Source organism: Solanum pennellii, chromosome 7 (genome assembly GCF_001406875.1).
Source record: "Solanum pennellii chromosome 7, SPENNV200".
In the NCBI taxonomy this organism is placed as follows: Eukaryota; Viridiplantae; Streptophyta; class Magnoliopsida; order Solanales; family Solanaceae; genus Solanum; species Solanum pennellii.
Genome location: NC_028643.1, coordinates 4,349,617 through 4,366,923, shown reverse-complemented (window position 1 = coordinate 4,366,923; position 17,307 = coordinate 4,349,617). Strand labels below are relative to the sequence as shown.

Genomic DNA, 17,307 nt, shown 5'->3' with positions numbered 1-17,307 from the left:
TTATTTACTACTTTACCCTTCCTCAATATTAAATATACATAATTTAATACATAAATAGATTCAATATTAGCTTTTCAGGCTATGTGATTTTTTGGTTAGGAAATTGGTGAGAACTTTGTTGATTATCTGGTGGATCAAGCAACTGTTCAAGATTGTCTCATTGAAATATTTTATTTTAGTTTTAATTCTAGTTCGTAATTGTAGGAGATAGCTTTTGCAAGTTTGTGAATGTTAGTAATTTGATCAACATTCAAAGTTTTCTATTATGTTTTGGCGGTAAGTTGGTAACATGTAATTATAACATACGTACTATTATATATTATTTGATCGACATTTTCTTATTGGGTTAACCGAAACCGAACCGATAACATCAAAAACCGATAAACCGATAAAAAATTTCTTATTGGTTTGTTATTGGGTTAGCATATTTTAAAACCGAAAACCAATAAACCGAACCGATTATATGTAAAATCGAACCGAACCGACCGATGCACACCCCTAGATATGACTCTCAAATTACACCAACTATAACTTCAATGTAGTACAATATAATTTTGCACATAAAATCTCAAGGACAGAAGCAAATATAGTAATCATTTTCTCTACAGATACTTCACAAACATGAGAACTTACAGGTAAAACTTTGACAGAGTATTTGGTAATATTAGGATCAGCAACCCTTCCCTGAGCAGCTGCCTGGTAGAGAGCAAACCAGAATCACTCAATTGAAGACAAAGAAAAAAGAAATTTATGGCTATGTGAAGCCACACAGCTAACAAACATCTAAGCACCAAGCCCTTGCTATTGACGAACTGTGAGACATATCAAATAGTGTAGCAGAGACATCCAGTACACATGCAGAGAAAAACAATAAACAAACTAAAGTAGCATTAATTTAAAACGGAAATCAAATAGTGTAGCGGAGACATCCAGTACACATGCAGAGAAAAACAATAAACAAACTAAAGTAGCATTAATTTAAAATGGAAAGAGAAAAGAAATCACACACTCCCACTTCTGGATATAATTGAACAGTTCACCACTTCTCCAAGTAATACTAAAGAGTTAAGTATACCCTACAAAAAGTTCCAGTAACTCATTCGTTAAAGAGGTTTTCTCACTAAAAAACCATACCAATTCAATTTTGTCTTCTATGATATGAATGTAAAATGAACCTCTTAATCTTTTGTCCCAAATCAAAACTATGTAATATGTAAAGGACAAAGGGACTAATTGTCTTATGCCCTGAACTATTGAGAGAAAATAAAGCAAGCAATAAAAACTTGTGACTCTCTTTACAGATTATTAAACAATTGCTCGGACAGAAAGAGATAGAGGGGGGAGGAAGGATGAGAGTAACTCCTGGAACGTCATGGCAATAACATACACAGAGAAGATTACTTTTTGTTCATGTTTTGCCGTCTGTAGCGTAAGATGGTAGTTACAAGCTTGCCACTAGCTATTGGTTGGTTGTGCTTCAGCTAGATTATTCAATAGCTTGTTGTAAGTCACCAACTCATTGCATGATAGTGGCACTTTTGAGGTCAGGACATCATTTTATTAAGCAGGAAATAGCTGAGTTTGTCAGGCAGGTATTAGACAACAAAAAGTTCACCCCTCTAATTGCTGAAGAATTAATGCAAGTCAAGCCTTTACAGCAGGCAGCATAAAAAAAAAGGAAGACCTATCATGCTTCAACGGCAAAAAGTTCTGAAGAATAAAACCACTCCCTCTCTTCACCCATTGTATTCGATATAGCCTAATATCACGCTCTATTAGTTACCTACTATAAGTTTAATCACAAAGTAAATCCAGTATATTATTCCTACTTTAGCAGAGTGTGAATCTGTGGAAGTGTGTTCTGCATCTTGCAATTGATTCTGAGGAGGAGTCAATCATTCCACTACAGTTTGTATCTTTTCACAAATCAATAAATTTGTTTGCAAAAATTCACATCCCCCCTACCCTACCCCACCCAGTTGCCAGTTGTAGGCCAAGAGCATTATGTAGCAAATCTGCAAATGCATATTAGTCTCTACCTCCATCTATCGAGGCACTCATAAACCACACATACGTGAACATATGATTCCCCGACTCAACAAAATTACCTGTTCTGGACTATGAAATATCTCTACAAATGGATATTCCGTCTTTTGTCTTGTTATGCAAAACCCTGGGTACTTTGGGCATTCGACCTGAACAATACAAAATAAAAATGAAAACATGGACCAACATGAAAACATTTTATACTATCAAAATCCAATTCAAAACAATGAGGTCTTTTCCATATTTCCAGCACTGAAAAATAAACTCATAGACCCCCACACTCCAGATGCCTGAAGAGACCTTTTTATACCATACCAGCAATTATATTCTTCCTACACTTGAATGAGAAGTTCAAGAAGTGTCTTACACGTAAAAATTTTACATGTGGATAAAACTCGGCTGCAGACTCCTCAAAAACTTTGTCAAGATGTTTGCTGTAGTTACTCCTACAGCATCCAAAAACGATATGATCCAGGAATTAATACAATAAATTTACAAAAGACATGAAAGGAAGGAAAAGTAACTATAAACTCATATTACTTGATCGTAAATGCAACGACTACCGGGTAGCCTTGATGAAGAAGTTGGACAAATTCCCTTTCCGAGGTAAAGTGAATAACCTTCGATGGCCCAAGATCTTTAGGATAGCCTGTGTAATACCTTCAAATACCAAACAAAAAGTTAACCAGGGATAAAATTACAACCAATTATAAAAAACCAAAACAGTGGCAGTGCCCCAAGTTCATGAAGGGGATTCAAAAGTTATCATTCACAGGATTAGAACCAGCAATCTAAACCAATTTTTAAAATTTACTAGAATTTCCCCTCATGTCAAGGTAATTCAACCCCCTATATAACCCAAAAAGAAAACTAATTTCTACCCTATTATCAAAGTATAATTTTTCAGAGAAGGTAATTCAATTGAACCCCCTTTCTCCTAGTTAGCAAAAACAGCACAGTAAAGCTAAGCAATCACTCTCTATACAATGCTAACAACATGTCACGGTAGCAAAGCTAACAACTTTAAGCAGAAAACATATTATTTTAACAAAAAGATCAACCAAGACAGAAGATGAATGCGTACAAATAATGCTAATTAATAAGCTAAAGTGAGTGTTTAACATACTTGCAAGAGGAACGAAGGTTGACAAGGAAGTTGGTAAAGAATGATTGTTCCTCCATAATAAGTAATCAAAATGCAGATTTAGTCTCCGTATTATGCTATAAATTTCAAAATCCTGTTAAAAGAGAACACCAAACTCTCTCAATTCAACAAGCGAGTTGAGATGCTGAATCCAAACAAAAAAAAAACTCAAATTAACTAACCCAAATTTGATGCAAATCAAGTTTATGGCTAACGATAAATCGAATTTACAACTTTCAGAAACGAAAATGGAGAATTTCCATGGAATTGGAGATTTTGAAAAAACAAAAATAGAAGGGTTACAGGGTTTTGCTGTGAAGAAGAAGAAGAAGACAAAATGACAAAATGGTCCCTTATCTTTTGGGTAGGTTCAAAATTGTCTTATAAGTTTAAAATAAAAATTATAAAGAAATTCATTATATTGTTTTTATCAAATCTAATATAAAGAATTCAATAAATATTTAACAAAGATCAATGTTTTGGGTGGAGTTACACCAATTATTAATTTTTAGTCTATTTTTATTTGTTTTGGTGATAAATGTATTCACGCGATAAATTCAAGATGAGATGTGATGGTGTATGTCATTTTCAAATAGGTTAGTTTTGAAACTAAGTTGGATGTTTGAAGCAAAACCTGGAGTCTAAAAGAGTTTAGGTTGAGCAGAATCAGGACGGAATACTTGGAGTGTAAGTTTAGTAATGTAACACATGAAGCTTACGTAGAAGTGAGATTTGATACACAGGTCACTCAAAAGAGGGATTTAATATCAAATACTAGTAGATAGGAATGTATTATTTTCTCCCCCTTACTTAGTAGTCATAGTACTACTCTTTGTAGTGTCTTTGCTCTTCGATTTATCTTATATGTTGTTTCATGTAGTTCAATTATAAGATTATTGTATAGTACTATTAAATTGTTTTTGTTATTACTCCCTCTGTCTCATTTTATGTGGCACCATTTCCTTTTTCGTCAGTTCAAAAAAGAATGACACATTTCCTTATATGATAAGTATTTGAAAGTATAATTTCTCTTTTGTCCTTGTTGATCCCACTTAATTTTAAATAATGCTCTAATATATTTATGAGGAGAGAGAAAAGTGAGTCCGCTTTTGAACGACAATTTGGTAAAACAATTCAAAGTCTTTATTTATTTTTTAAATTCCGTGCCGAGTCAAATGGTGCCACATAAATGGAACGGAGGGAGTATTTATTATCTTTTGTACTTTCATTACATCTTCTTTTAAACTGTATATATTTTGAGCCGAGCGTTTATTAGAAACCTATCTCAAATGTGAGATAGAGATAAATTGGATGCAATAAATTGGAAGCTTTGATTGATATAACTTATACAAGAGGAAGTCAAAAATAAACTAGGGAAGATACAAACCTACCTACCTTCCCTTTTACTAACTCTTAAAACAAGGCTTGAGGGCCTATATATGCCATACATACCACAAGGGGGGATAAAAGGCATTCCATCATGTTACAACAGAATTAGCAAAACTTAGGATGGGAAGAAACTACCTTCTCCCCTAATTACTATTAAACTTTACATCATTTTCACTTCATACCTTATATATTTGGAGAAACCATATGCATCTTATTCTCACAGATCCAAAGAATATGCAGCAAACAAGATATTTCAACTTTGGATTAAGCAATCATCCATCGGGGTCTATCGATCATAACCCATAGCTGCAACAGGGATCCTGACTTTGTGACCTCTGCTACCTTTCAGTAAAACCTCTCCAAAACTATAGGCTCCTGTTACTGATCGGACAGTGAGAGTTACCGTGAATTTCCTTGATGCACCGTGCCTTAAAGTCATTGCAGGAGGATTAGTTTCAATGGCAATTTCTGGAGCCATTCTTGCTGTTACAACATATGTTTCTTCCTCAGCAACATTTGTCACTGTACGTGTGATTATTCGTGTTCCCACAAGGTGTGAAACTGCAATTGAGGGTGAGTTGAAATTTGATGGGTGACCAAGGGTGTAGTTGCATGGGGAATGTGTGAACTTCTTTATTTCTTGAGCATCAATTCCAGGCACAGTGCACAAGAACCCCAAATAATCTTGATAACCTAAAATCAATCAAACAAAAGCTAAAGCAGTTAGACATATTGAAACCTTTGTTATCAAGTGTCAGACTGGAGCTCAGAAAGCTGTTTGCATATGGTATTCAATCCGGTTTTAATGTTACACCTACTGTAGAGCTGCAAAAGCTCTGGAGAAAAAAACTATATAGTATAACATTCCTGAAAACCAAAAGAGCCATCACGACTCTCGCAAGTTAGCAAGAATACAATCTTCCTTTATATCATTTTTGATGAAGAGAGAATCTCCCAACAACAACAACAATAACAATATACACATTGTAGTCCCACAAAGTGGGGTCTAGGGAGGGTAGAGTGTACGCAAATCTTATCTCTAACTCTAAGGTGAGATAGAGAGGTTGTTTCCAATAGACCCTCGAATCAAGAAAAAACAGTCTAGAAAAAGACGTAATAGAAGTACAACAGAATATAATATATAATAAGAAAAAACAACAAATAGTAGCAGAACAGTACCACAACAAAAATAATACTATAATCGAACTACAGGAAACCATACACGATCTTCCGTCATACTATTCATCCATAAGTTTCTTATATGCAGGTTCAGCAAATTAAAATTTCTTACATGCATATAAGTTTCTTAAATATGCAGGTTCAGCAAACTAAAATTTCATATATGCATTTAGCTTTCTTGAATTGTACTTTACTCTTTCACACTCCTTGCTGCTTTCGGGCTTGATGGCTAGGGGAAGAAGTTAAAGTAGGGCCATAGAGAAGATAAGTACATGCCAACCTTAACAAGAATCATTGCAAGTCAACAGAAATGACAACAGCACATTGCCAAAATGTCAAGTTTGACTCCAGCCAACCAAAAGTAATTGCAAAGCAGGAGACAAAATGTAGGGTAGTTTGGTATATGATGCAGCTGATTTTTTCTTCACGAAGCTAGAGAGAAAAAAATAATTACTTCTTTTTTATAACCAAGAAATCCCCGAGTACTAATGGCGCAAGGTCCAAAACTCCGTGGATAATGGATCTTCCCTCTACCCTCCTCCATTTAACATATCTTTGGTCTATGGCAGAGTTCGAACCTGTGATGTTGCATTCCTAGCACTAGACCAAACCCTTGGGCCCAAGAGTGGAAAATTATCACAACTCGAGTGAGGAAACAAGTCATGATTGTATGCTCGTGCGTCATTCAAAGCTAGAAGGAAACAACAAAGAGAGACTGAAAATCTTGCAACTAGACTACAACTCAAAGTGCATCAAAGGCAATTAGTCAATAGGATCCCCAGCTTTAGTAATTGTTAAAGGCACTAACTGTTCCCAATTAGCAAGAGGATTATCTAAGTAGTTAGAAACAATAAACTATATCAAAACTAGAGGGAAAGAGGAACAGAAGATCACCTGCATCAAAAATGAGTCCGGGATCCAGAGCTGCTCTAGGATTAACATGTCCACTTCCATAGTCAAATGGAGTAGCTGGAACAAGCATCAAGGTCTCAGATCCAGAATACTGTTGTGCTTGAAGTGGTCTATCCGCCCTATCAATGATTGATGAAGTTGTCATCAATGCTGATTTAATAGCAGCAGGACTCCAATGAGGGTGGTGCTGCTTGACAAGGGCTGCTATTCCTGCTATATGGGGTGCTGCCATGCTAGTTCCAGAGATCAATGCAAATCCTTCACCTGATTCCAGCCAATATTTTGAAGTATGAACATATCATTGAAATACTGTTGGAGTACATTTCTTCTTGAGACTGAACTTATCGTTTAGTCTGAACTTAAAGCAAACACAAATGGACATAAATGATCAATTTTCTAGGGTATCAGATTAAAATTTTAGTCCATCCAATTCAGGATACAAGGCATCTTTTATATTTCTAAATCAGTAAAGAAAGCCACAACCTCAACTGCTAGTTCATTGTTTATGTCCAAGTAAAAATTAGGCTTGAAAATGAAATAAAGATGACTGTTAAACATATAAATCTACCATCTAATGGACAACATAAACAATTTAGTTGATTTACCTATAAGCAATAATATGAAGGCTACATACCACAATAGTTGGCTTCATCTGTCCCATTGGGAGCCCAGGCAGCCCAAATAAGAGAACCAGGAGCCAGTATATCGGGTTTCAGGAGATCAGCATCTTGAAAGCTGTAATCTTTGATATTAGGTCCTCTAGCAGAGAAGACAGCAACTTGAGGTGCAGATTTGTGGAGTATCGGCCTCAACCCATTCCCAATGCTTCCTGTTGATTTAAAGCTCTCAACACGTCCAGTCCAATCTCTTGAAGTGGTGATGTTGTAGTAGTTTACAAGCTCCTGAAAATAGAGACAAGCATACAAAATTAAATTATGTAAGAGAAAAAGAGAAAGTTCTACCTATAGAAGCTAATTGAAATAGCATGCAATGAGACCACAAGTTGAACCAAACAATGATGCGAGTCATTAGAAGGGACAGCAATTACTTTTTTTCCTTCGGATGCTATATATGAAAAGAGATCAGTTATTAGTTTTTTTCCTATTTGCCTTAGTGGTAGGGAGACAAAAGACTAGTTATGTGTTGGACAAAGACACAGAAATCATATATATCACTAGAATGTAGTGCGACATCATACAAACAGGACAGAATTACCGATTTCTGGACATGATATTTCATATAAGTAATAACCAAGAAAAGATCATTAACCAAGAAGATGGAAGATTGTCCCTGAATGCACTCCGTGGACAGTGTGGAAAGAAAGAAATAAGAGATGTTTTGAAGACAAGCAAGCAGAGCAACTTAGAGGAGTTTAAAATGAATTGTTTAGCACTGTTTTATTTTTGGTGTAAACAGAAATTAATAGCTCATCAGAAGATATTTTTTAAGCTTCAGACTATTCATAGGAAGAACAAATAGATGTTCAAGATTTAAGTTGTAATACTTTAGAAGGGCGACTACATACTTTGATATATAGATTAACTGTTACCATTCTCAAAAAGGTTTACACTCAACCTTATCAGAAAAAGCAATTATCTTTCCATTAAAGAATCTCTCATGGCAATTTGCAACGTAAATAATATTGCAAATAAACTTGTCTATACCAGTGGATATATAGATTGACTGTTACCATTCTCAAGAAGGTGGAAAAAGCAATTATCTTTCCATTAAAGGACCTCTCATGGCAATTTGCAACGTATAATAATATTGCAAATAAACTTGTCTATCCACTGGACATATAGATTAACTGCTACCATTCTCAAAAAGGTGTACACTCAACCTTGTCAGAAAAAGCAATTATCTTTCCATTAAAGAACCTCTCATGGCAACTTGTAACATATAATAATTTTGCAAATAAACTTGTCTATACCAGTGGATATATAGGTTAACTGTTGCCATTCTCAAGAAGGTGGAAAATGCAATTATATTAAGAATCTCTCATGGCAGTTTGCAACGTATAATAATATAGCAAATAAACTTGTCTATTGCAAGAGACAAGAAGTATAAAGGAAACCACGCACTATGACTTTCCTACACAGAAAGCTAAAAGACAATATCAATGACACGAATAAAAGAGTACAGAGAGTGTGTTGATACTTGCCATTGACATGGAAACATCTGTTATAAGAATCCCAGGAATTCTAACAGGAACCGGGTCAAATTTTGTTCCTGGTGAAGCATTTTCTACAGCAAGAACGAAGCCAGCTGCACCAAGAGCTTTTGCTGTTTCCGCGACCTTTTTAATCGATGCTGTGCCAACTACGAAATTGAAAGAATAGCCACAAAGAAGGATGTTACCCTTCACCAAATTCTTGTTTAAAACTTCTGGCCTTTGACAGTCAGCAGGACTGTACTTAGTAACCGACGAATCCAAAAGAACATCATTTGCTGCTACCATAGTGAATGTCCTGTTCGGATGTGTGGAAGCTGAAGCAACCAGACGTTTGCTTAGTAGTGGCAGAGATTCAAAACAAAAAACTAAGTCTCTATATTAGCATGAATGTAAAAATGGTCAAGATATAACACCCCACAGAAGCATCCCATATATAAGGATCTCGCTTCTCATCATCAATAAGTATCTGACTATTCCCTTCTTTTTTATTTTCTACGTTTGGCTTCATTCAGTGATTACACTATTTTGGGGATCTGAAGTTTCAAAAGCCGCTGAACTTTGTGAAGACAGACAGGGAGAAGAGGGATCAATTAAGGATGTTACACAATATCAATGATATGGCAATTGAGGATGTGGATTAGCCTTAGTTGAATGATGTCATGAGCACTAAATACTTATGGAAGGTGGATTACAAGGAAATGATGCCAGCTACAGCAAAGAAGCTGCTAAGCTGTTCTTCATGGTGCTATTAAACTGGATGTGTTACTTTAAAACACAAAGATCATAAATTGATCATTACTCTGACTTAATCAACGACATTATCAAATAGACAAAGAACAAAAAAAGAGAGAAAAAAATATGACCCGACCATAACAGAAGAGTTAAAAAGAAACATCTCAAAACTTTAGCAATCAAAATTTTCTTCAAAGACCGAGCATGTAAAAGTTCTGGATCAAACATAAATGAATCATCCATTTGCAGTTAATATAAAAACAAAGGGTGATGGTGTCTAAAGATGATTTAGACTATTAATGAACGAACCAGAGAAAGATCAACTGATTGAGGGGCAACACTTAAGAGTATGTCAAATGCATAAAAAGCTTACGTGATAGACCGAGTCCAGCTAAGACTTTCCCATTTCCTAATGTCAAATGATTTTTGTATCTACGATCATCAACTGCAGCAGCCACTGATGCTATCCATGGACTATAAGACACCAAAGTTTTGGGGAAAGGACCTCCGTTTCCAGCAGCCTGTGCAATAAATACACCGGCTTTCACAGCTGAAAGAAGAGTAGCATCAAAAGGGTTCAAAAATGTTGTCTTTGTAGTTGCTGGTGGACTGTTTGGCCCCACTGAGAGATTAAGAATGTCCACACCATCATGAACAGCCTGTAAATGGAAGTGCTCTTTTATCAGGTTTACAGTCTAAAAGATGACACTATCACTGTAAGACCAATCAGTTATAAAATTCGAGCAAATTTATAAGTTTTATATATAACTTTCCAAATGAGTACACTAATCACAAGAATTTGCTAATCATGCCTCAAAATACTTGCTGATTCCAAGTTGACTTCAGCTCTGTATGCTTTGAATGAACGAGTTGTACGCAGTGTTATTAAAAACCCATCCCTTTGATGCTGAAAGTGAAGAATGTGAAACAAGGGGTCATCTCTTCATAGGTGAAGAAATACGCTCAGGAGAAGTTTGAACATGAAGTGATCCCTACCGAGTTGCAGTTAGTTCTTTGAATCACAATTTAGAGGAGTTGAATTAATACCGGCATTATTGTATACTGAATAGCTATTTTAGTTACAATTTCATTAAATAGTACAAATCATGAAATCATTTTTTCGTTCCTCTCGTTCCATACCCAGAAAATGCAGAATGGTATTACTTCTCAAGCAGCTTTTCCTCTTCCAGATTTTTGGAATCTTCAACTCTCACTTAACCATTGTCCATAACAGCAACTTAATATTTAACAATGACAAAGACTAAAAGTTCAGCAGTGATCCTGCAAGTAGTAAATGATGATATGTACCCTCCCTAGTCCCTGATATAATCCTTTCCATAGTGTATATCCCTCGTGAGCAAACTTCACAGCCATTTCCCCACCAATGACTTGTTGAAAATACTCCACCACAGAATCACCAACCCTCCTTACATGGATATTGTCCATTTCCTCATTAGACCAGATGATATTGTTTTCTCCCCGTCCTTACGTCCTATTGGAAGTCTCTCATCAGATCTCCCAATTGATTTGGGACAGGCGACGATATATACAACACTATATGAGGACGTGAAAAATTTGGAGAAGCTAGATAGAGATGATTAACCATATTGTCAATCCAACTTGTTCGGGATTGAGGTGTTGTTGTTTTCGTGGCCTCAAGAACCAGTTACCAAAGAGGACTTTTGTATATCAGTTTTCATTTTAAAGGCATTTTCAAGCACCTAATGGGTATTGTAGCGCTTTTGAGTTCATATATCCTACTTCTCCAACAGATATCAATTTGAATTTGCCAATCTGAAAATCTTGTCAAGCCACAGCAGTGTCCTATAGAGATACCACAACTATCTTGCATGTGATTCAGAAAGAATTAGTGTGTCGTCAGTGTGAGATATATACATTGCACCTACTAGACTATATAAGTTCCACCAAGTGGCCAATATATACATTCCACTTAGTGCCAATACATTACCCGGTCCTAGCCTTCTCGATAATATGTTGGCTATTATACTATACACTGCCCACAAAGGGTGATAGCTCAGGTATAGGTATCATCTTTTGCTTCTATTTTCTGTCACTGTAAGGAAATCTGCTTTTACATTGTTTCTGTTAGCTTTGATATCTAGTTGATGTTTCAAGACTTCTAGTCTCAACTTGTATAAACTTTTTTTTTTTTAGAATGATAACTTAATCATTAGAAGTTTTATTATGCCTAGGCCCTGGGGAAACCGTTTAGACTATATCGAGGAGAGAGACCCTGTAGCAAGAAAATGGGTACGTTTGTGATTATTTTACTTTAAGGGCATACAAAAAGTGTCTGAGCCACAGAGGATAACTAATTCTCCAAGTGAACTCTTGTTTTTTAGTGAAGGTCACTCGGATGTCCTCCTATCCACTGTGAACTCAAATATATTGATTATAACACCTATGCATGAAATCTCAGTGCCACTCAAATCCATTATGCAACAACTTACAAGTTAAAGTTTATCAATACCTGTTCAATAGCAGCAACTACATCTGCAACAAACCCTCCAAATAGCCTATATAGTGCCTTGTATACAGCAATTCTACAAGGAATAAGAATTTCAATGGTTAGACCACTTTATAATACTAAATAGACCACAAAATATGCTAGTCAAATTTTGGAAGAGTTACATTGACTTACCTCGCACGAGGTGCCATACCACTTGCTCTTCCGAACTCAAATCCATGCATTCTGACAGGAATCCCATTGTTTCCAGCAGCGATAGCTGCCGTGTGGCTGGCAAAAAGTACTATTGATGTCAGTCTGGACACAAATATTGTGTAAGGTAGTAGTGAAAAAAATTTAAAACGATAAATATAGTCTATATGAGAAAAGTAGATTTCAAATACAGAAGCTTTATTGAATAAAAAAATGGGGAGATCAATCTTATGAAGTAATTCTTCTTGCATCGAAACATGTTCAATAAAACTAAATGACGATGTCAATAGAATGATTTCCCATTAAAGTAGCTCTATGTATTGATGTTGGTAAAGAGTGGAAAAACTTGAGGTTCCACAAAATAATAATAATGTTCTGTTGTTAGTAGTCACTAAGCCTGTATCATTCTGGTGATTCGACAACTAGAGGTACTTGGTCCTAGTACACACTGAAGAATAAAATATTTTCTGTATACAGGCAATTATGCAGTTTCTTGAACATAGCTACTTCTCTACTCTCACAAAGTGCTAAATTTCTTTTAGCATCTGCAATTGTGCAAGACACTGCCAAGAAAAAATGAAATTTACCCAACAGAATAGCATTTGGAGAACATCATTACTTAGCTTTGTAAAACACAATAAAGTTAACATCGTAAATAACTAATCTCAAACCTTCCATGTCCGTCACCGTCTAGAGGAGAATCAAAATCAATTGCAGGATTAAATGAACCAGCTGCTTTTGCAGCTTTCGCAAAATGTTGAGCACCTATAATCTTCCCATTGCAATAGTCTTTCTTGGTGTTAGGATCAATTTCACATTTTCCTCTATATTTAGGAAGTGGTCCATAGGGCTCAGTGTTGTGGCTTGCAAAACTTGGATGGTGTGGATAGATGCCAGAGTCAATGAAACCTATTACGATATCCTCGCCTGCCCGGTCAAATCCACCACCTGTCGGCCATACTCCTGTAGGAAGCCCCAAAAACTGTGGCGTGTGAGTTGTAAGTCTCTTCACCTTCCAATCTCTCTCCACAGACTTCACACCAGGAGCTCGTCTGAGGATTTCTGCCTACTAATGTATTCTTTATGTAAGAAAATACAGGTAGAAAAATATTGATCATTCTCAACAATAAATAGAAGGAAAAAGAAGAGCAGTCTCTGAAAGAGCTGAGTGTCACCTGCTCATGTGAAATATGAGCTGCGAAGCCATTAATTAGATGACGGTAGCTGTAGATTTTCTTGTAGGTCCCACGGTCAAATAGCAAAGCTAGAAGCATATCATGCTTCTTTTCCAAATGCTGGGCATAGGATGTAACTGATTCACTAAAAGCACAATGGAAATAAGAGTAAGCATATCACAGAAAGGTCAGCTGAAAGAGAGAACTATAGGTAAGCACAATGGAAATAAGAGTAAGCATATCACAGACAGGCATCTGGAAGAGAGAACTATAGTGACATGCTAATATCGAATGAGAACAAAGCTTCTTGTACAAACTGAGAACTCTCAGTATGTATGGTATGACGGACAACATTTTCTTGAAAATGTTTTCCATCATGAAGACTAATTGCTCTCTATACTCGTACAATCTGGTGTTTTGATTACTTATAAGCAAAAAACATTTCTTTTACAGATATCCTAACTGTTACTCTATACTAATTGCTCCAACCAACACTTAAATATCATTATCAATCTTTAACACTCCAAGCTTCATCAAACTTATCAATGCAAAACACTAGCAAACTGACAACATTTTGAACATGTTAAATACCAACCAACTGATGACATTATCATCACCCTTAAAATAAATATTTCTACTCACTATCCAAAGACTAGAAAATATTTTCAAGGAAATCATTTTTGAGGTAAATATTTCATTTTATATCGAACTCAAACCTGTTTTCATCTTTTTTCTTTTTAGGTACATCATGGTATTATTGTTTACAAGTGAGCATCGTGGAACAAAGTTAACATTGTATAAAATGCACATGCATGGATAATTAACCATTTATGTAAAAATGAGTATCAAAAAGAAATAACATTACAATGCCACACTGACTATATTACCAAGCTCTACAAATTTCAGAACTATCACAGTTTTTGTGATGACTCACAACCAATTGTAAAACCGTTTTCCTTTGAACAAAAAATACAAATGCATGGAGAAATAATCTTTTATGGAAAATAAACTTCAAAGCAATAACATAGCAATTTCACACTGATAATATTACCAAGTTCTACTAAGTTGTAAAGTTATCACATTTTTGTCACAGCCAATTGTAACATCACTTTCCTTTCTAACATATACCTAAAACTGAAAGTAAAATTTACATGATTGAAAATTTGACAGGATTTTCAAAACTTGAAAAGCATAATTAAAACATAGCTTAGTTAGCAACTGATTCCAAGAAAATCAACCTACTGAAAAATAGTCATGCAACAGTTTTTGCAATCTCTCCTAGGTACTCTAGTTTTAGCTCTAAACAAATGCATTTTGCACAAACATAATATATTCTTCTTCTTTTTTTCCTCTGATAAGTTAACTGTTAATTCCAGATGAATTTTGTTTCCTTGAATGAAAAAGACAATGAAAGATCCTAGATGTTAGTTACGTCAGCATCCATCTTAGCAGAAAAACAAATAAGTCATTAATAAAAACAACTTGAGAAAAGGTCAAATAAAGTTTTAAGAAGTTATCAACTCCATAAGCACCTTCATAAAATGGATATTTAAAAAATTGAGGTGGCACCTAACAACTTTAACAAGATCGTTTATTTTCTCATCAATTATTGAAAGTCATCAAATATATCAAATGAACCATGTAGTCAAATGAACCATGTAATCACATAGACAGACTAATCAACTGTTACTTTTTCATTTTTTATTTTTTTGTATGACAAGGGAACCCACAACCTCTACCCTTTGGGTGTGCACAAGGTGAACCCTGCTCCTCTGCAATAGCTCGCAAATCACACAGAGTTAAGCCAAAGTACGCAAGCTCTATGTGATGAGCTCGACCCCGAAAGCCAACCCCCTGTTGTCGCAGGCAAGTGGTTTCAAACTCAAGAGCTCCATTATATCAAACCATCTGAGCCACCCCGAAGGATACTAATCAACTGTTATTTTCACGCTTCACCTCATGATATTCCAACACCTGATGGAAGAAAAGGTGAAATAAGAGAAAAGCAAAAGAAGTGGTCATACCTAGTGGTATCAATTTTTTCATCAGACTCTGCAGCAGTGGCTTCAAAACCATCAATGCCACCTTTATAGCTTATGACAGGCTCTCCTTCAACTGTCACTATGTAGATTTCAGCCTTCCCGACATTCAAGATACCGAATAACAAGACAATAACAACACCACACCATATCACTCCCATTTTAGCAGAGTCTTTTCAGACACCTCCAAATCCAAGATGCCTACAGTGTCTGTTTCAATCCACACAAAAAATCAAATCCAAAATACCAATAAATCACACAATTACCACAAAGTTTCACACAAACACACAGTAGCACACACGTATAACTTTGGAATTCACTAGTAATAGTACCATATGCATCATTTCTTGTACCCACCTCACAAAAGCAAGAAATCACAAAGAAGAACTCAATCCAGCTCAAGAAACTGAAAGGGTATTCATAACTTCATCTATTTCAAAGCAACTACTCAAAAAATACAGAAAACCCCAGATGTCCAATACCATAAAATATCATTATTGTACAACTCTGCAAACTAACAGTAGAGTAAACTTGTGTTGTACTCTATGCATCACCCCTTGTACCCACCTCAAAAATCAAGCAAAATACAGAGCACCAATTATTTCCAGCTCAAATAATTTAAAAGGGCATTCACAACTAAACTAAAAAAATCCAAATATATCAACAAAAAAAAAAATTGAAAACTACCCAGATGCCAAATAGACTAGATAAAGCAAATGTTCATCTCTACTACTAAAACAGAAGTAGTAATATAAGTTGATCCACAAGCTGAAGCAAAACCCCTTCTTCTTCTTCTTCTTCAACTACATTACTTGAAAAATGTGTTTTAACTTAGAAGTGAAGCAGCAAAAGCAAATCAGAGAAAAAGCACAAAAACCCAAGTAAGAAAAAGAAGGAAAATAAAGAAAAGGTGAGATCTTTAGTCACAAAATGATCCAAGTAAAGAATCAAATCATCAAAAATGGTAAATATGAACTCTTTTTTACACAAAAAAAGAAGGAATATATGTGTATATTATACTTTTTGTGTATCAATGGAAAAGCAGAGGCACCATGAAGGATCACACAATGATGAAGTTGTTGATGTAGCTTTGTTAGAGGGTCACTACTCAAAGAGAGTTAAAAGAGTAGGGAATGCAAAACCTATAGATACAGAAAAGTGTATGCATTTGTAGAGAGAGAAACAGAGTAATGTGTGAGAAACAAAAAAATTTAGGGAACCTTTGGTTAGAAAATAAGTTATTTCGATATTAATTATATCAAAATTAATTATAAATTCTCAAAACGAAACAAGAATAACAGATGTATCTAATATAGTCTTATATAAGTAAATATAAAAGAAAGTAAAGTGTATAAAAATCTTAGTTAAAAAAAAAAGCAATACTAAAAGAAAAAATATCAAAAGTAAGATGGTGTAGATGTGGAAATTTCATATAGAACCGTTCAATCTTTAAGGTTTTCAGTATTCAACTCATTATATTCTTAAAGTTGTGCATGCATATTTATTATTTATCACAAGTTTAATACGTCAATTATGTTTTATTATAAAAGTTTCTCAATTTAGATAGATGTAATTATTATATTAATTAATTTTTTATTACAGTATAAAGCAAAATGTACAAATACGTTTTAGACTATAATCGAAATTTTAGAGATTCATTTTAATTAAATTAAGGTCCTATTGCCCATGAACTCATTCTTTTAAAAAGTTTTGTGCACCTTTTATGCTCACATGACATCCAAATATCTCTCACGCGCCTCAATTATATGGAGTCACAAAATGTGTCACGTAAGACAAAAGGTTTACAAAATTATAAAAAAAAATAAAATAAGTTCGAA

General features: G+C 35.0%; 2 protein-coding genes across 4 annotated transcripts; both read right to left on the bottom strand.

Moving 5' to 3' along the window:
- Window positions 1–510: 510 nt before the first annotated feature.
- On the bottom strand, window positions 511–3,546 carry LOC107024750. The gene is made up of 6 exons (XM_015225722.2): window positions 3,373–3,546; window positions 3,173–3,284; window positions 2,587–2,706; window positions 2,414–2,492; window positions 2,109–2,195; window positions 511–696 (listed from the first exon to the last, which is right to left on the bottom strand). Exons 2-6 carry the CDS (start codon window positions 3,226–3,228, stop codon window positions 526–528), a joined length of 513 nt encoding a protein of 170 aa, XP_015081208.1. The 5' UTR covers window positions 3,229–3,284; window positions 3,373–3,546; the 3' UTR covers window positions 511–525.
- Window positions 3,547–4,497: 951 nt separating this feature from the next.
- Window positions 4,498–16,687, bottom strand: LOC107025915 (subtilisin-like protease SBT2.5). Of its 3 annotated transcripts, none has more exons than XM_015226700.2 (11): window positions 16,490–16,687; window positions 15,455–15,679; window positions 13,431–13,575; window positions 12,927–13,321; window positions 12,238–12,333; window positions 12,067–12,139; window positions 9,949–10,234; window positions 8,832–9,157; window positions 7,305–7,572; window positions 6,653–6,934; window positions 4,498–5,272 (listed from the first exon to the last, which is right to left on the bottom strand). In XM_015226700.2, the coding sequence occupies exons 2-11, from the start codon at window positions 15,628–15,630 to the stop codon at window positions 4,866–4,868; spliced, it is 2,454 nt and encodes an 817-aa protein (XP_015082186.1). In that variant the 5' UTR covers window positions 15,631–15,679; window positions 16,490–16,687; the 3' UTR covers window positions 4,498–4,865. The 3 variants fall into 3 exon arrangements, with proteins under 3 accessions (XP_015082186.1, XP_015082187.1, XP_015082188.1); XM_015226701.2 differs by lacking the exon at window positions 16,490–16,687 and adding an exon at window positions 16,157–16,399; XM_015226702.2 differs by lacking the exon at window positions 16,490–16,687 and adding an exon at window positions 15,827–16,079.
- Between the last annotated feature and the right edge of the window lie 620 nt (window positions 16,688–17,307).

Coding starts and splice junctions, on each gene's coding strand:
- LOC107024750 (XM_015225722.2), bottom strand. CDS start 3,228: ATGGAGGAACAATCATTCTTTACCAACTTCCTTGTCAACCTTCGTTCC. Junction 2,493..2,586: donor GTCGTTGCATTTACGATCAA/GTAATATGAGTT, acceptor TGGATGCTGTAG/GAGTAACTACAGCAAACATC. Junction 2,196..2,413: donor CACATGTAAAATTTTTACGT/GTAAGACACTTC, acceptor TGTATTGTTCAG/GTCGAATGCCCAAAGTACCC.
- LOC107025915 (XM_015226700.2), bottom strand. CDS start 15,630: ATGGGAGTGATATGGTGTGGTGTTGTTATTGTCTTGTTATTCGGTATC. Junction 12,334..12,926: donor GACGGTGACGGACATGGAAG/GTTTGAGATTAG, acceptor ACTTTTTGCCAG/CCACACGGCAGCTATCGCTG. Junction 5,273..6,652: donor CGGACTCATTTTTGATGCAG/GTGATCTTCTGT, acceptor GATTGATTTTAG/GTTATCAAGATTATTTGGGG.